At 59.3% G+C, this 17790-nt stretch overlaps 2 protein-coding genes and 1 long non-coding RNA gene across 6 annotated transcripts; 1 reads left to right on the forward strand and 2 right to left on the reverse strand.

Annotated features, from left to right (window-relative positions):
- Positions 1-168: 168 nt before the first annotated feature.
- P3H3 (prolyl 3-hydroxylase 3) lies at positions 169-10843 on the reverse strand. Of its 2 annotated transcripts, none has more exons than XM_032473438.1 (15): positions 9933-10843; positions 8837-8989; positions 8287-8488; positions 8079-8225; positions 7451-7587; positions 6949-7038; positions 5629-5681; positions 5429-5496; positions 5209-5333; positions 2652-2753; positions 2199-2349; positions 1879-1996; positions 1723-1798; positions 811-951; positions 169-694 (listed from the first exon to the last, which is right to left on the reverse strand). In XM_032473438.1, exons 1-15 carry the CDS (start codon positions 10416-10418, stop codon positions 542-544), a joined length of 2202 nt encoding a protein of 733 aa, XP_032329329.1. In that variant the 5' UTR covers positions 10419-10843; the 3' UTR covers positions 169-541. The 2 variants fall into 2 exon arrangements, with proteins under 2 accessions (XP_032329329.1, XP_032329330.1); XM_032473439.1 differs by having other exon boundaries at positions 8079-8210; positions 9933-10836.
- LOC116661365 lies at positions 10501-12175 on the forward strand. The gene is made up of 2 exons (XR_004317252.1): positions 10501-10604; positions 11910-12175. It is a non-coding gene; the product is annotated as an uncharacterized LOC116661365 (long non-coding RNA).
- GPR162 (G protein-coupled receptor 162) lies at positions 11289-17600 on the reverse strand. Of its 3 annotated transcripts, XM_032473442.1 has the most exons (6): positions 16844-17600; positions 15194-15304; positions 14007-14704; positions 13093-13282; positions 12351-12508; positions 11289-12059 (listed from the first exon to the last, which is right to left on the reverse strand). In XM_032473442.1, the coding sequence occupies exons 3-6, from the start codon at positions 14688-14690 to the stop codon at positions 11508-11510; spliced, it is 1584 nt and encodes a 527-aa protein (XP_032329333.1). In that variant the 5' UTR covers positions 14691-14704; positions 15194-15304; positions 16844-17600; the 3' UTR covers positions 11289-11507. The 3 variants fall into 3 exon arrangements, with proteins under 3 accessions (XP_032329333.1, XP_032329331.1, XP_032329332.1); XM_032473440.1 differs by having other exon boundaries at positions 14007-15304; XM_032473441.1 differs by lacking the exon at positions 16844-17600 and adding an exon at positions 15600-15729 and having other exon boundaries at positions 14007-15304.
- Positions 17601-17790: the final 190 nt, after the last annotated feature.

A 17790-nucleotide genomic window follows, 5' to 3' on the forward strand; every position in this document is an offset into this window, starting at 1 on the left:
ATGAGGGGAGCAGGTGGCCGAGATTTCCCTGACAAATCACAGCCTTGAGCGCCCCGCCTCCAGAGGCCCAAGATACCTGTCTCCTCCCAGGCCAGCCACAGCCACCGCCACTCCCACCTTCAGCCACCCCGAAACTGCAAACTGCAAGACACTTGACTGGGCCCTGGCTGAGGGTCTTCAGGACCTTTATTGACAGGCTGGGAGAGGGCAGCAGGGGTGTCCTCCCTCTCTTCCTCCTCCTTTAAACCCCGCAGTCGGGCCCTACCCACTGCCATTTCTTTCCAGGGTGGCGTCCAGTCTTCTGTCTGTCCCAGGGCAGGAGGTCTGCCAGCTGGGGCCAAGCCTGGCCCCCCAGGCCAGTCTGTGCCGTGTCCTCTGAGTCCAGGGCTGATGGCCCTCATGATCCCCAAGAGGATGGGGGTGCAGGGACAGAGAGCTGGCTGTTCTCCTCCTGTCACATAGGGGCTTCTCGTGGGTCTTGGCATCAAGGTGGACCCTGGCATCAAGGTGGACCCTTCACAAGTCAAGCTGGCTCAGCCCCTCACAGCTCCTCTCGGACACGAGATGGCTTCCCAGCCTTGTCCTGGACCCGCTGAAGCCTGCGGCTGGGGGGTTCTGGGGCAGGGTCTCTGCTGGGCATTTCTTCTTCCTCCTCCTCTGGCTCCTGCAGCAGCTCTTTGGCTTCTGTCCACTCCTGGGAGATGGGGAGGAGGGTCTGGCTCCATCCCCTGCCTCCCTGCCCCAAGGACCTTCCCTGGGTGATCTCAGCCCCTGCCCACACCTCACACCACTACTCCCGCTCCTCCTCACCTGCTCCCTGTGCTCAGGTGCCCACGTGTGCCACAGCGCCAGGGCACAGCGCCGTCCCCTTGTCACAGCCCACACGCCATGGGGATTCTCCCCACCAGAGCTGAAGGCCACGAGGCGCCCGCAGCGAGGTCGAACCTGCGCCTGGGGGTGAGGGTGGGGTCAGCTCCAGGGAAAGTCCCTCAGAGAACTTGGCCCTGACTCCTGCCCAAGAGCAGGACGGGGGCAGGGGCCCCGGAAAGGTCAGCTTTCTTGCCTACCACTTCTCCCTCCTTAATTCAGGGACTATCTTGGGGCAAATGGGAAATGGACCTCCACTTGGGGAGCACGAATGCCAGCCTGAGGCCAGAGGCGTTGGAGCCGAAGGGAGAAGGGGCCTCCCTCAAGGGCCTTGGGTTGGCCCATCCCCCAGGTGCCCTGACTTTTCCTGGCCAACCCTTTGAACCAGGTGTGAAGCCATCTGAGGGGATGGGTGCGGTAACAAACCCTGGGTTCTGGGTGGAGGGATCTTGGGGAAATTTTTCCACCCCAAGGAGGGCTTGGATTACAGGTAGCTGGTGGTGGTAGCAGAGAAGGCAGTAACTGGGTAAGACAGAGCAATTCATGGTAAAAAATCACTGTTCCTCCCCTTCCACCAATCCCAGCCCCGAGCTTCCACCTGGAACAGGGGTTTGGGGTTCTGCGCTTCACTCGCCCTCCCTTAGGAGGTGAGGCAAATGCGGAAGGCAGGGTCTCCTGGCATAATGGACCCCTGCTAGGAGAGGCCCTGAAAAGACACGTGGTGGGAGGTGTTGGGGAGGCCAGGAAAGGAGATGGTTAAGGGGGCCCATCCATTTCCCTGCATTTGCCTCTGGGAACCTTCTGTTTTGAATCCTGAGCCCACAGCTGGGCTCCCTGCCACATCGCCCCACTTACCGTGACCCTGAGGGCGTTGGGCTCCGTGAAGAACAGGTCCCCACCCTGGAAGTCATCGTTGAGGTAGAGGAGTCCACTGGGGAGGGAGGAAGACGGGAGGCAGTGAGACCCCCACCCGGCCAGGCCCACCTGCCCGAACCCTGGAGGGCCGCCCACCTGTAGTCCCGGTAGGTATAGGCCGGGGGCTCCCGCCAGCACTCCCCGGTGTCGGGGTCCAGGACGCAGTTGTCTGCATGCACCGGGTGGCTCAGGTCCATGCGCTGCGCTTGCTCTCCTGGGAAGCAAAGGGGCCTGGTGGAAGCCCATCCACACCCGCCCTGCAGCTCCAGGGTCACAGCCCGGCCGAGGAGCTGGCCGCAGCCCGGGCAGAGGGGTCAGTCTTCCTGGAGTGAAGACTGAAACCACACAGCTGAGGGTGTACAGGGCCCAACAGGGGCCCAGGGTGGGGAGGAGCGGCCGGGCTCCCCGGTGGTTACCTTCTACGGCACTGCGGCACACCAGGTGGGTGAAGGAGAGGTGCAGGGGCCGATCTGGGGAGAAGTAGGCCTGTGTCAGGGTCCGCACGCGCTCGCTCACCTCCAGGAGCAGCTGAGCACCCTGACTGCCCACGGCCCCGGCCCGGGCCAGCTGCAGGCAGCGAAAGGAAGGAGGGAAGGGGCGGGTTGGAAGGATGGTCCCAGCTACCGACCCGGCACCAATTCCGCTACCTCCGCCTACAGTTTGGGGCTCAGCAGCCCATTAGCCCAACCTGCTCCTCCCACTGACGACAACATGGGCCCCTCGGTCTGGAACCCCCTCCTCTGCCCTGGGCAGAGGCCTCGGCTGCTCCTATGAGAGCGCCTCCCCGCCCCTCCCAGGAGACGCTGGGCCCCGATGCCCAGCTCGCTCAGGTTCCGGCATCAGACCAGGCCATGGGCACCTCTTCTCACCTGTGCAGCCTTGAGCACCGTAAGCCCCTCAAAGCGTTCGTGGGGGGTGTGTGGGGAGCGGCGGCCCCGATAGCCCGACCTGGCTCCAGCCTCAGCTGCATCCTAAACAGGGAGGGCACTGAGTGTGGAGTCACTTCCGCTGGGTCCCCGGCTACTGCCCCCCTTCACTGCCCACAGGGCTATACCCGGCCTTCCCTCCAACCCTCCCACTCCCTGGAAGAGGGTAGAAGCTCCCGGAGTTCTCTGAGCAGCTGCTTTTTTTTCCCAGAGAATGACTATCTCCACATCTGTGCTGTCACTGCTGGTAAAGATCTGGAATCCCACTCGCCGAGGGGGCTGTGCAGAGAACTCTGGAGAGAACTCTGTGCAGAGGAAGGGGCTCTGAGAGGTAAGGACAGCTGCGGGAGTGAGGCAGGAGGGGCAAGACCACTCATCCCCGATGAGCTGAGAATAGAGGAGTCTGTCTGGAATGGGACACTGGCAGGACCGGGGCCAGGTCCTGGCTAACTTCAGGTGGGGACATAGCATCCGACCAGGTATCTCTCTCCGACTTTTTCCCACCTGACACTCTCTTGGAGAACGTGAGAACCCTGGATGCTGAGTCCCAGTTACCCAACTGCCTACCTGACTCGCATCACCTGGAGGTCTCCTGGTATTTGGATGTCCCTTTTCTGACACCTCTTTAAACTCAGAGTACCACTACCTAGTTACCCCATATATAAACCGCATCTCTTAGAGGCCACCTAGCCACCCAAGGCATCTAGCCCTCTATTCCTAAATTCATGCATTCATTCAGTAGGTACTGAGCATCTACTATGTGTCAGCCACTGTTCTAGGCACTGGGGACTCAACTATGAACATGAAAAGTTCCTGCTTTCATGGGGTTTATATTTTGAAATAATAAACAAACAAACAAACAAACCAGATCAACTCAGATGGTGATAAGTGTTACAGAAAATTAGAGCAGGGTTACAACCTTGAGCATCCCCCAGCAGGAGTCAGGGGACAGCTAACTGACAAGGTGACATCTAAATTTAAATTAAATGATATGAAGGAATATCTGAAAGAAAAAAATTTTTCTAGGCAGCAGGAATAGCAAGTGCAAAGGTCCTGAGGCCAGAATGAGTTTAGTGTAATCAAGGAATAGGAAGAAGGTCTGATATTTGGGGATCATCCTTGACTCCATTCTTTCATCGTCTTCCACATAGATTCAGTCCTCTATCTTAGCTTCTCTATCTTTGATTTTCTAAATATTTCTCATCTGTCCCCATCTTCATCCCCTTGAAATGAGGCCCTATAGGGCAGGGGCGCTCTTGCATCACCCCAGAAACTCCCCTACTTCCCTCTCCCACTGCATTCTCCACAGTGCCACTAGAGGGAGCTCCTGGTCCTGCAGGATGGGGACTCCAGATCCTGCACTTGGAGGTTCTACAGCAACAGGAAAGTCAACCCCTCCTTAAATCCTTCAGAAAGCTGTCCACCAACTACAAAAAAAGTCCTAAGTCCTCGGTAGGGTGCAGAGGTCCTTCCCCATCTCTCCTGTGCCTCCACTCCTATACTGCCTCTGGATAATACACAGCCTGCAATGGTGACAGCTAATACTGAACACTTTCTAGATTCTTCGAAGAGCTCTGCCATGTGCTAACTCATTTAACCCTTGCAACAACCCTACAACAAAACCGCTGCATTTAGCCCCATCTCATAGAGGAGGAAACTAGGCTCAGAGATGTGAAAATATGTGGCCCAAGGTCACACTGGTCATCACCGTTGGGACTGGCCCATGCTCTTAACTCCTGTGCTCCACTGCCGTTCCCAGGACCCCCCTCATTCTGCTACCTCGCAGCCTGACTTTCCTTCCCTCTCTGCCTGGTTCACTCAACCTTCAGACGGAGCTCAAATGCCACCCTCTCCCATAAACCTTCCATGACTTTGCATCTCAGGGCTTCTACTTGGATGACTACATACTTCTTTTATCAAACTCATCACCCACTCTGATTATGTGTCTCCACGTCCAATTCCTTCTCTATACACTGAGCTCCTGAATGCACGGTCTGTGTTTGTCTACCTCTCTGGAACCTAGGAGTTTCCAGTACACAGCAAGCACTCAGAGAGTGAGTGTTGAACGAATACTAGCCCAGGATGAGGACCAAAGATTCATAAAATGGCAGACTCAGCCTGGTGAATATGGATCATTCAACCCAAACTAGGAGGGGATGTGATGATGGAGAAGAAGGCTGTGTGTCTGCTGCGCCCGCGGCTGAGCCAGTAACTAAGGCCCCGGCCAACCAAGCACTCACCCCTATTTAACGCCTTTCTGTGTTTTGTTTTGTTCTTCCTGTCAATCTCTAGGAAAATTCCTTTGTAAAATGTCCAGCCCATGTCAGCTAAGCTGAGAGGAAAAGGAACTTGTCCACAGCAGTGAGACAGTGGCAAGAACCATTTCCCCACTGGGGAGTCAGAGGGCAGGACAGGAGGCTGGCCAAGAGCCAGGGAGAAGGCAGCTGTGCCTGCGGGTCCCCAGCCAGCCACCGTGCCACCGACTGACAGGTCTCCTCACCTTGGCCAGCTGCAGCAGCACCCCACACTCGGCTGGGGTGAGCAGCCCATCCAGCACTGCTCTCTCGGACCCATTCAGCTGTCTGGCATCCTGGGTCAGGGTTACTCCCTCCAGGAGGAGGACATCTGCAGGGGAGGGATGGGGCAGAGGGGGTTGAGGGTCCCCTGAGGGCAGCCCCAGCCTCTCTGGGCTCCTGCCTCCTGCTGTCCCAGGAACTCACCCTTCCAGTGAGTCAAGGGCTTCGGCTGAGGAGGCTCATGGTCCCACGGCCTCTTCTCCTGATCCTCTCTCAGGGGTGAGAGATATGCTCAGTGGAGGCACAGGCCAGCCAGACCCATCTTCCCCAGACCCGGCCTCCCCGGGCCCCTCCCATCCTCTTCCAGCTCAGGCCACGCCCCTCCCGACACAGGCATCTCCTACCTGAGCTTTTCTCTAAGAGCCTCCGGGATGACAGCTGCCGGGGTCCAGGGATCCTGGGACAGTCAGGAAAAGCACCATCACCCATCAAGTCCACCCCTGAATCCCTGATCGTAGACTCTGAACAATCACATGAAGGTCCTCCTGCTTCCAGAGGAGAAGGTGGAGGTGGGAAAGCCCTGGACTCACTGTCGGGAGCCCTGGACACTGGGCCCAACTCTGTAATAACAATATTAATAACGTAACAACAACAACATAGCACTTGTATGGCACTATTGGCCAGGTGCTGGTCTAAGAGCTTTATACATGGAAGTGGGGTTTGCCATTTAAAGTTCACAATAGGCTTATCAAACAAGTACTTTTTCCTTTTTTGTTGTTGTTGCTTTTTGTTGTTGTTTGTGGCAGGGGGAGGTATTTATTTATGTATTTATTTATTTATTTATTTATTTTTAGAGGAGGTACCAGGCATTAAACCCAGGATCCCATGCATGCTAAGCATTCACTCTGCCCTTGAGTCATACCCTCCCCCCTCGAACAGGCAGTGTTAACGTGCCCATTTTGCAGTTGAGGACTCTGAGATACAAAGACGTAAAGTAACATGATCATGTCACACAGCTGGTAAGGGACAGAGTCGGGATTTAAACTAGCTTCAGAGTCTACGCTTTAAGTCAGCGGTTCCCAAACAGGGAGATTTGCCAGTCAGGGGACACTGCTATGTCTGCAAACAGTGCTGATGGTCGTGACTCAGGGAGCGCTGGCGACACCTACTGGGAAGAGGTCAGAGAAGCTGGCCTTGGCTGCCTCACATTCCTGGATCATCCCTTTTCTCCAATAAGGAAGTATGGTTTAAAATGTCAGTAGCGCTAACAAGGTTGAGAAGCCCTGCCTAATGCTATAGTACTAGCGAGAGTCACCTCTGCCCTTTAGTTTCCCCTCATTACAATAAAAACAGCAGCAAGAAGAAGAGTAATAAAAGCAGCAGCAGCAGAGATGTCTGTACTTTGTAGCCAATGCGGGGCTTCAACAGCCCTATGAGATAAGTGTGATTGTTCCCATTTTACAGGTGAGGAAATTGAGGCTGAGCCAAGTGAAGGTCCAGAGCTTGTTTGTGGCAGAGGAGAGACCAACACAGAGGACCGCATGACCCCAAAACCGCCCTTAACGACAGGCACCTGCCTCTGTCCCTGTGACCCAGGGACACAGTGTCCTCTCAGGCCTCACAGGGTTGTGGAGAAATAGGAAAGGCTGTTGGGGGGGGACTGATGCGATACATCCACGTAGGGCATCACTGTTGTCTCCCTCCTGAGAAGTGGGGTCACTCACAGGATCCTTGAAGCTGGTCCCCAGGTGCTCCATAGCATAGTAGAGCTGCCTCTTCTCCCCCAGGGATCGAAGGACAAAGCTCTGGATGTCCTGAGGTGGGTGGACACAGGGAGCAGGCGGGGGTGGGGGTGCAGGAAGTTACGGCTGGAGGAGCCCCAGGCTCCCTACTGCTGGCTGTGCCCCCGGTTCAACCCTCCTCCCTCAGCAGCTTCAGGGTGTCGGGGCTCAGACTGAGGGGGGAGTGTGTATGTGTGTGAGTGTGTGCACACACGTGTGTGAACTCGTGCATAAGGTGGGGGCGGGCAGGAGTGAGGTTAAGGGGAGGGGCCCAGCTGGCGCTTGGACTCAGAAGGAGAGTCTAAGTGGGGCGCGGGCAGTGGAGACAAGCCAGATGCTGGGCTTGGGGTGGCCTTTGGCGGGGATAGGGGTGGGCTCCAGGTGCTGTCTCTCAAGTATCTGTTTGAAGTAGGGGTACTTCACAGGGTAGTGCGGAGGCAGTTACCTCTCTCGGCCCAAGGCTGGGTCTTGGCTCTCCCAGCTGGGCCTGGTACTGGTCCAGAGCCTTCTTGGAAGCCTCATCCTCCGGGTAGAAAAGCAGGACGCTCAGGACACTTTCCACAGCCTGGGACAGATTCCCCACTGGAGACAGAGCAACAGTGTGGGGCAGGGCACACAGACCCAGTGCCGCAGCAATCCCTGGGCGGAGGTGAGAAGCCAGCGGGACAGAGGCAGAGCCGGAGAAGGTGGTCCCCAGTGCCAACCGACTCCAGAGCCCCCAGCCCACCCGCAGACAGGCTCATCCACTGCTTCTTTCCAAAGCTTCCTGGAACATACCTGAGCTGCGCAGGCAGAGTTCAGAGAGGAGGCAGAGGAGAGAGTAAAGGAGGGTGAGAAGCAGCAAGGGCAGGAGGAGCCCTGTGACCCCATCCCGGGCTTTCCACAATGGTGCCAAAGGAGAGCAAATTAGAGTCCTCCCAAGGTGACGGTCCCCGAGGAGCCCTGACCAACTACAGATGCAGAGACAGATGGAGGGATGGAGAGAGGGGGCTTAGGGTACCATCAGAGAGAAACCTTCACTCTCCGTGTTTCCAACCCTAGTCATCCCCCGGGCTCACCCTTCCCCAACTGACCCTGAGCATAGGCCTCATGCAGCCGCTTCAGCTGGCCGGGCAGGAAGTCGGGGACAGGGAAGCTGCGACCAGGACGTGTGGCCGTGTCCCCCACACAGCGCTGCCGGCACTGCAGGACCCGAATCCAGTGCACTGTGGGAGACACACCTGAGCCACTCAGCTTGTGACGTGCCTCCCCCCATGCACCCCCGCACTCCCGGCTCTGTACCTGCAATGGCCTCATAGAGGCCCCCCTGGCTCCCTGTCCCTTCCTGCTCATCTTCTTCCCTCTGCTGCTCCTCAGGCCCCTCACAGTCAGCCCGGCAGCTCTCCATCTGGGCCAGGCTCTCCTGCAGGGCCTCCTCTAGCCAGGGCAGTGCCAGTCCTGCCTCCTGGCGCCCCAGTAGCTCCAGGCCAGTGTCATAGGCTGCCTATTGTGGAGGGAGTGGTAAGTCACCTGAGATCCTGGGGGAGGGGGTGCCGAAGGAGATTGGGAGGTAGAAAGAAGGGGAGGGGCGTTGGTCCCCTTTGGGGCCTGGACTCCGGGTCCCAGTTCCCTAGTCCTTGGGGAATACAAGGGCGAACCTCAGAATCAGAATGTTGGGACACAGGGCTTTAGTGATCCTCAGGAAGAGAACGAAGTCCCAGAGAGGGACTCCCCATCCAGGGTCACCGAGGACAGTACCCAGATTTCCTGATGCCCAGTGGACAGGGCCACAGTCCAGTACCCAGCCAGTTAGAGGCTCGGGATAGGCTTGGGGCCATGCTGAGGGTCTCACCCAATATGGGGGTGTCTCCAGGTCCCGGAAGCTCTGGGGCCGAACCCCGGTCATTCGTCTGTACTTAGCCATGTCCTCCCGCATCTGCAGGTGTGTTGGGTTTGCTACAAAGAAGGTGTGTGCTGCGGCTGCTGCCAGGTCCAACTTCTTCAGCTGAGAAGCGGGAAGGATGAGGGAGTCAGCCCTGAGGTGGGGGTGTCAGACTCTGCCCCCTCACCAGCCCACCCCAACCCTAGACACACTTGGCACTGCCCCAGAGCCTTCTGAAGACTTATTGGTCAGAAGTGCCCACCTCCCAACCTCCAGACCCCCAGTATGTTGGGACTCTCAGGAGTCTGGTAGCTAAGGAAAGGGGGGGGGGTCTAAAGATTTTGGAGTGGGTGGGATATAGGCAGAGGAACCTGGGGCCTCAGTTTGGGAGACTAGATGGAAATGATGGTTAAGTGAGGTGGGGAAGCCGGGGTGACCTGAGCGGCCAGCAAAAGCCGCAGGTCTCTAGGACCCTGAGCTGAGGTGCGTGTGACCAACGCCCCCCTTCCCCGGCCACGTAGGCGTTAGTTAGCAGCCAGAAGCTACCGTACCAGAAGCTGCCAGTGTCCACTGCCCCTGCCCCTGGACACGCGGCCCCTTATCCTCGTCCGCGTCTTCTTCCCTTCCCGAGTTCCCCGCTAGCCCAAGCGAAGGCTCACACTCACTCACCCCCCACCACGGCCCCCACGCTCTCTCTCCAGCGGCGCGTTACGCCCCTGCTCGCTCTGCTTCATTCCTGGGAAGCGGCGGCTGTCACCCCACGTAGGTCTCAGTCAGACTTCCTAAACCGTCAGGCCCCTGCCCTCCATCTTCGATCTGCTTCCACCCCGCCGCATGCCCCCCATCCCAACTTTGCTCCCACACTCCCGAGGTTGTCCCTCTGCCACCTCGATGGGTGCTTGTTTGTCGCAGTTCGACAGGACCGACTCCCAAGGAGAGGTCCTATCAACACAGCCCCACCCGAGTCCGGGCACTGGCGCGCGGCCCCTCCCGGGGAGCAGGGAGGAGGCTGGGGGGAGGACGGCAGCCGGGCGGGGAGGACCCACGGGGCCGGGCCGCCGCGCACCTGGTAGTAGGCCCTCTGCAAGTAGTTGTAGGGCTCCCGGCGGCGGAAGGCGTCCCGGAGCGCGCTCACCACTCGCAGCCGCGCCGCGCCCCCCGGGCCCAGCCTGCGCGCCCCGCACTGGGTCAGGCACTCGGCGCGGCGGAGCGCGGCGCGGAGGAGCAGCGGTTCCCATGCGGCCCGCGCCGCTCTCGTCCCGGAGTCGGGTCCCGGGGCGGCGGGGAGGGCGGTCCCCGGTTCCGCCGCACAGCGCGCCCCGCAGTCCCGCCGCGCGCGGCCCAGCGCCGCCTGGCTCCGCAGCGCCTCCCGCAGCAGCGCCACCGCCGGCGCCCAGGCCCCCGCCGCGTAGGCGCGCAGACCGTCCGCGTAGAGCAAGTCGGGGGCCTGAGGAGGCGCCCCGGGGGACAGCGGGGCCAGGCCGGGGGGCTCGGGGGACCCCGGGGGAGGCAGCAGCAGCAGGAGCAGGAGCAACCGGAGGAGCCGGAGCATGATGCCAGAGCGGCCGGCTGGCTGCCGGAGGGAAATGCGGGAGCGGAGGGAGAGAGGGAGGAAAGGGGGAAGGGAGAGGGAGGGGAAAGGAAGGAGAGATGGAGAGGAGGGAGGAGAGGAAGAGAGAAGGAATGAGCGTCGCCGAAGGGAGCTGATGAGGCCGAGAACCAACCCCGGGAGAGGCCGGTATGAGAGAGAAACAGGAGTCGGGGGAAGTCAGGCAGAACTTCCAGAACGCGGGCTTTCGGACCAGCGGGTAGTGCGGGACAGGAAACGGACCGTGAAGGGAGCCGGGCAGACAGCTGACACTGGAGCAGGCCTGGTGCTCAGGAGAGAGCGTGAGGAGCCTCTTAGATCCCTGACCCCAACCCCTGAGGCCCACGGGGTGGGAGTAGCTACTGCAGCTCTGTTCCCCTGCACTCCTGGGTCCAGAAAAAGGAGTGTGCGTGCCTCCCACATACTTACCCACCCACACACATTTGGAAAAAGATCTTCAGAAAGCAGCAGGGAGGAGGGTAAACTCCAGGCCTGTGACACCATCTGCTCAAAGCCTTTCCAAGTGGGCCGGTACAGATTTGGGGCAAGAAGGGGAGTTGAGGCATGGGAGATAGAGACCTACTCTACAAGCATCTCTACAGAACTCAACAAAGCTCCTTCACACCCCAAAACCCCAAGTTTCTCCCCATGCCCCCCCACCCCAGCTCAGCATGCTGTCATAAGCCTGTTTCTGTGTGTCTGCCTGTTTGGCTTTCTCTGTGTGTATTTCTGTGCCTCTGTCCTCTTCCCCTGCTCTATTTTGTCCTCTGTGAGCCTCTCCACCCCCAAGCCTCTGACCATCCCTTTGCCACCATAGCACACTGGACACAGAGGTTTCCATGGTAACACTTTAGACTTTAATACATTTTGCTAGGGTTGATGGGAGGTGATTAGGGCATCTGGTCACTTGGATGGGAGACAGCAGGGGTTCCAGGGCCCCAGATCCAGTGCCCATCTCCCCGGAGTCTGGAGGCAGCTGCCCCAGGCTCAGTGATGGATCGAGGTGTTACCCACCCAGGCCCCCTCCTCTGAGTCCAGCAGGTCCTCTTGGATTCACAGGGTCAGCTGGGGGAAGATGGGATTACCTGGGCCCCAGGATCCTCCCCAAGCTCTCGCACTCCCCTCACCACCTGTCAGGGAGCAGCGTCGCCCTGCACTTAGGCCCAAAGGAAGTCCAATGGCTCTGCTATCAGGGGACCCAAGGGAGAGTCGGCGTGGTGAGAGGCCCAGCGGCCTGGGCCGGCGAGGAGAGGGCCCTGGAGAGGCAGCCGGAGAAGGCAGAGGTGTCTCATCGATGAAGGTGGTGATCTCCTCACGGAAGAAGCCAGGACCCCGTGGGGGTCCCCCAGCTGACCCCAGAGCCCCACCCTCCAGGAATTGGCGGAGGCTGGCCAGCCCCCCACCTTCAGCCTTCTCCTCCTCCTCCTCATCCTCTGGCCTTTGTCTTTGTCCTAGGTACTCAGGAGGGCCCCCTAGGGCCCGGCTCTGGGCTGGGAGGACCCGGATGTCATCAGAGGATGACCACTTGTGCAGGAAGGAGCCTGGTGCCCGAGGATTAGAGAAGATATTGGTCTCATCGTGGGACAGACGGCGGGACAGAGGGACCTGGGGAGAAGAGCAAGTAGACCCAGAGGTGCTGCAGGGACAAGCGGCTAGAGGCAGGAACCAAAGTGGGGTTCCTCTGCACGATGGCGCCACCCCTTAAACTTTTGCAAAACATCTTCTGTTGGGCAAACCTAGTTTTGAGAGGCCTGAAGAGGAGCCTCCCTCACCACGTCCTCCTTTCACCTACCCCTAATGTGCCCTGCAGGCCAGGAATAGGGAATGGGGGAGGGGGTTGGGTAACAGACTGGAGAAAAGTACCTAGGACAGGAAGTGTACCGTCTAGTCCCATACCTGTAAGTAGTGGACCCTCTCAAGAGGGGGAAAGAGCATGTGCCTTCCAGGCAGCAGCTTCACTTGGGTGGGGTCCCTGGCTCCTGGTCCTGTGGCCCCATTGGCATCAAAGCGAACCTTGCATACTCGGCCATCTGCATAGTCATCACAGCCCCCATCTAGGAGAGAAAAGGGGCAGAGTGGTCACAGGCAGCGAATGCGCACCTCCCACTCCCCTTTAAAAGCTCCAACCCCCTTTTAAGCTCCCCCAGGGAATCTTCCTGTTCCCATTAGTCTGTGAACTCCAAGAGGAAAGCAAGAGTGGCTAATGTCTGTAGTGTCCAATGCTGAATCCCTAGTCATTCATACATACAGACACACTTAATTGAAACAGTCCCCCCCATCCCCGAAGCTGTCTATAGCTGGGGGGGGGGGGTCCCTCAGGAAGCTTAGATTCCCCCTTTGTTTCACATCCTTCCTTTATGGTTGTGTTGGGACTCTGGAGGCAGAGCTGGGTAGTGTAGGCTTCCAGAGGGAACTGACCCCCAGTGGAGGGAGCCCTCAGTGCAGAAGGAAGCAGTGGGTGTACATAAGGGTGATGATTGGGAAAAGGGGAGCCTGGAATCAACCCAGGGGCAGCACAGGTTCTGTCCAGCAGGGGGCACTCCAGGGCAGCCCGTCCCCACACGGAGAAGGGCGGCTAGAAAAGGTCAGGAAAGGAAGCTGATGCCCAGGAAAGCAAAAGCCCAGTCCCTCCTCTGACCGTCGTCGCCATCCTCCTCGGACATGATAGCCACGCACTGCTCCCACACCGTGCGCACGTCGGCGCGGTAGCGCTCGCAGGACCAGATGAAGGACGGCAGCAGCAGCGTCTGTGCCATGGAGCACCACAGCACAGCCAGCACCATCCATGGGGGAGCGGAGTCCGACTTAAGGGAGAAAAAGCTCACCACCTGGCAGAAGGACAGGAGAGGCCCTGGTCAGGGCCCAGAGCTGAGGGGTCTCACTCGACCCCAGATCCCACATCCCAATGTAGCTGGGGGGCAAGAAGTCAGGAGGGGATGGCTCAGTGTACATAGGATCACGGCAGAGGCAAAGCTGAAGGATGAAGACGATGAACAAAGTGGGAGGGACTGACTCAGAGGAAGGTCAGGAGACAGTACTGGGAACAGAGCCCTGGGGTCCAGAGGGAGGGAGCAGAGGCGGTACAGTAAACTTGAAGACAGATTGAAATTCAGGAATAGGGACCAGATGAGGATGCAGAAGGCTGGGGTGGGTGGGGTGAGCTCTCTGGGGTTGCCACCAGAAGTGCTCAAGATGCCTGTTGTGTCTAGAGGAAATTCAGGAGTGGGGAATGGAGCCTGGCAGCTGGATGATAGGTCTGGGGCACTGAACAGTGGAGCTGCAGGATAGATGGTGGAGCCGGAAGACAGGGAGTGGAACCCAAGGACAGATGATGGAGTTGAGTGCTGGTAACTGGAGAAAAGGCTACGGAGCTGAGGGTAATGGAAACTAGAAGATGGATGACGGAGATGGGGACTCACAAATGGAGTGGGGTTGGGGAGAGGAGGGAAGATAGATGATGAAGCTGCTTGTGTGGCTGATGGAGTTGGAGGTCGGGTGATCATGCTGGGGCCTGCGTATTGGAGAGAGCAGGTGGAGGGACCCCAGTCTCACCAAGATGGGCACCCCTGTGAGTGAGTCATAGAGAAAGACGATGGCGCTGACCAAGTTGGTGACCTGCAGGGATGTCTTGGCCGACTCGGAGCCGTCCAGCGAGGACCGCCGCTTCCCCCGGGCATCCTCCACCACAATGGCTGGCACCTCAAAGCCTGGCCGGGTACCCAACCCCCCTGGCCCGCCCCCCTTGGCCCCACCCCAGCCTCCCGCTCTCCGGGCCTGCCGGGCCCTCCGGGGCCGAGCCCACAGCGTCTGGTAGAAGGTAATAGCCACACAGACCAGCCCCATGACAATGCCCCCAAGTAGCAAGAGGCTGAAGCAGACGCCAAAGCCGAGGCCGATCTTGGAGACTATGAACTGGCAGCCGCGGGCATAGTAGCGCTCTCCGTTGTTGTGCCAGCCGATGGAGGGCAGTGTGGAGAGGATGAAGCTGACCATCCAGATGCCCATGACAGCGTGTAGCGCCTGCTTCTTGGCGTTGCTGAGGCGGTAGTTGACGGGCCAGCGCACCATCCACATGCGATGGTAGGAGAGGGAGGCGACCGTAAAGCAGGTGGCCAGGGCCAGGGTGTAGTAGGTGGACACAAAGACCTTGCAGATGCTCTCGTTCCAGTCATAGTCGGAGGAGGCCTGGCGCCGGAGCTGCACCACCGCGAAGGTGGTGAGGGGCACGGCCGCCATGAGGATGTGCGTGCCTGCCAGGAAGCAGAGCAGCAGCTCCAGCGGCTTGTGCTTCTGCTGCTTAGCTGAGATGCTGAGGATGATCCAGGCATTGGCCAGCAGTGCCAGGAGCCCGCAGGCCAGCCAGGACAAGGCGTTTGAGCGAAGGGAGGCCTCCTCCGCCCCCGCCCCACCCCGAGCCATCCTTCCTCAGTCCCCCCACCCCCTCGAACTCCTGGGGGTGGGGGCTAGGTCTCACCCAGGAGCCCCACTCACACACACCCCCATGATGCCCACAACCCTTGCCCGGGAGTGAGGCAGGCTGCCCCTCGGTCCACCCTGCGGCTCAGCATTGCATGTCTGACCCAGTTAAGGTCAGGTGTTGCAGGCAGAGGAGGAGACTGAGGGTCAGCAGAGGTCGTCCTCAGCCTCCATACTGGGTGGGGCCCCTTCTGAAGTAACCCTACAGTTGACGGGGGAGGCAAGCTGACTGCTTCCCCAGCTGTGAGGCTGGTTGCAGAGACCTGGTCCCCATGCCAGGATGTCCAAGTCTCTTCTTCCTCTGGTTCTTGACCAATCAGGGCTCTTCTGGGTGCCCCCAGGAGTGTGGGGGGAGGCTCAGCTGCCTGAACAGACTGCAAGGGAGAGATGAGATGTAGGAGGGGGAGGGGAAAGATGGGGCCTAGGCTGCTCTCTCACTGGTTCCCAATGTCTCCCTTCTCTTGAAACTATAGAAATGACTAGTTACTAGGGGTCACAGGGTCATTCTCCTGCCTTAAACTAGATGGCCACTCCAACACCCTACACAGATAAGAACCCCGCTTTCCAGAACTTATTCTGACCTCCTGTCTCCCATCCTTTGTCAGCCATCTTTCCTCCCTCTGGGGCTCCCAGGTCCCTCCTTCTGTCCCTTGCTCAGTCCTACTCAACTGTTGTCTTCATCCCTGAATCTTTCTTCAGAGCTATGTATGGCAGAGGCATGACTTGTTTCTCTTCGAGGACTCATGGGAAACTGGGATGTGATATTACAGCCCCTCCCCAACCTTCCAGGCTCCTGGGTCCAGTGGTCCTGGTGCTCAGCCCCATCTCCCCGAGCCTGCACAATCGCCCTCCCACTCACTGGGAATCTGGGAAGACAGGAGAAAGGAGGCTGGGACCGAGGAGGGGGGTGGCTAGGGAACCCAAAGAGAGGGAAACCGCTGACATCAGAAGCATCCAGAAATGGAAAGAGGGGAAACTAGGGGGGAAGGAGGAGAGTTTGAGCAGAAGAGATAAAAAGAGGGGGCAAAGTGAGTATCTGAAAATGGAAGGAGAAGCCCAGAGACCCCTGGAGAGGAAGCTTTGCAGGGAGGAGGTGAATGGAGGGAGGGAGCAGGGAATAAGGAGGCTGAGAAGAAAAGCCCAGTGTTTACTAGGGTTCAGACTCCCCCTGGTAGGACCCCACTCTTTCCTCCCCTGCCCCAGCCTCAGTTTCCCTCCGATGGGAAGAAGGATGTCCTGCCTTTGGTGATTCCTGGCTTCACTGAGCCCTGGGAAGGGGGCTAAGAGGAAATTGGGGGTGAAACCCTGAACAGAGTGGAAGTAGGAAGGATGGGCATAATGGGGTAAAAGGGGTAAGAATGGGGCACAGCAGTGGGAGGGTCTATTTCCTATGGAAGAACCTTAGACTCCTGCCCTCCCTCAGAGGTCCTAGTCCATCCCCCACCTTTGTCTTCCCTGGGAGCCCAATACACCCTAGTTGCCATGGCAATGGCCAGCCAGAGGGAGGTGGAGGGATTTGGTCAGGAGCGCCCCCCCCACACCCTCTCCTACAGCCTTGGACCCCCTTCCCACCCACCCCCACCCAGGCCCCGGGGGTGGGTTCAGGAAGAAAGAGCTGGGGACTCAGAGAGGGCGGCAGGAAGGATGTGAAGGACAGAGAGAGGAGGTGAAGGACGGAGAAAGATCAGAGGAAGGTGGGAGGGGGTCGGGGGACCCCCAGGCAGACAGGGGTCCCTCGCCCTTCGGGGTGAAGGGGGTAAGGTCAGGCGGCTCCTCCCTCCGGCCTGCCACCCACCGAGGTCTCCAGGCCAGAAACAGCAGGTGGCTGGGAAAGAAGGGCCGGCCCGAGGGGAGAGGAGGCAGCGGGGGGAGTGGGGAGGGGACCGCGGGGGACAGGGCCGGGGTCGCCTTACCTCGGGCTGCGCCCAGCACTGCCATGGAGACCGCACTCTCGACGCGGCTCGCCCGGGCTCCCGCCGCCTGCCGGCTCCAGCTCGCCGTCCTCCTCCCTCCTCCCTCCTCCCTCCGGGCCTCCCTCCTCCCGCACGTCCCAGCCTCTCGGGCTCGGCCCCACTAGGTCTCTCCGAGCCCCTCTCTCGCGGATTCCCGCCGCCCGCCGCCCGCCGCCCCGGGTCGGGATGGAGGCCAGCTTGGCGGGGCGGGGGCCGGCGCGGGGCGGGGGACCGCACGGTGGGGACTTGGAGGGGGAGGGGCGAGGAAGGCGCCAGGAGGGAGGGGGCGAGGAGGACAGCGGGGAACCGGCTTCATTGGCGAACCGGTTGGTGTCCTGCCCCCACCCCACCCCGTTTTCCTCACGAACAAGCTCGAGGAGGCAGCTGGTGTTGGGGAGGCAGTGAGTGTGTCTGTAAGGGCTGTGCCTGGGGTGTAGCTCCACGGGCAGGTGCTGGAGGCTGTGCGGAGTGAGGGGCGGTGGGGATGAAGGCCAGGCTGCTTGTGGGATGGGGGTACACAGGGCTAGAAGAATGCATCCCCCCATACACACCGCTGCCTCTTCCTGGAACACAAACTCACGCTCGTATTGGGGACACACATATTTCTCCCGCATGCATCGCAGTTTCTCATCAGTAGAGCACACAGCCCTGCAGTCTCTCTCCCTCAGTTGTCACACACCCACCGCACACTCAGGGCCCTTTGGGGTGGGGAGGTGGGTAATCAGTCTCCAAAGGATTTTTCCCTCTCTAGGGAAATTCCATCTCCTTCCTGAACAAGACTGGCAACCTCTCCCCCTCTGGATCTGATCCCAAAGATCAGAAGCTTCCAGGTCCCCAGAGAAGAGTCTGTCTCTCTCTCTCTCCCTTTCTCTCTTTCACACACACACACACACACACACACACACACA

Source organism: Camelus ferus, chromosome 34, assembly GCF_009834535.1.
Source record: "Camelus ferus isolate YT-003-E chromosome 34, BCGSAC_Cfer_1.0, whole genome shotgun sequence".
Lineage (NCBI taxonomy): Eukaryota > Metazoa > Chordata > Mammalia > Artiodactyla > Camelidae > Camelus > Camelus ferus.

Bases quoted from the DNA above. Each gene is read 5' to 3' on its own strand.
- P3H3 (XM_032473438.1), bottom strand. From the start codon at position 10,418: ATGCTCCGGCTCCTCCGGTTGCTCCTGCTCCTGCTGCTGCTGCCTCCC. The intron at 8,990-9,932 runs GTGCGCGGCGGC...CCCGCTTCTCAG, and splicing joins TGCAGAGGGCCTACTACCAG to CTGAAGAAGTTGGACCTGGC. The intron at 1,997-2,198 runs GTAACCACCGGG...TTTGCTTCCCAG, and splicing joins GTGCCGCAGTGCCGTAGAAG to GAGAGCAAGCGCAGCGCATG.
- GPR162 (XM_032473440.1), bottom strand. From the start codon at position 14,873: ATGGCTCGGGGTGGGGCGGGGGCGGAGGAGGCCTCCCTTCGCTCAAAC. The intron at 12,509-13,092 runs GTCAGAGGAGGG...TTTCTCTCCTAG, and splicing joins CGAGGAGGATGGCGACGACG to ATGGGGGCTGTGATGACTAT. The intron at 12,060-12,350 runs GTATGGGACTAG...TCTTCTCCCCAG, and splicing joins AGAGGGTCCACTACTTACAG to GTCCCTCTGTCCCGCCGTCT.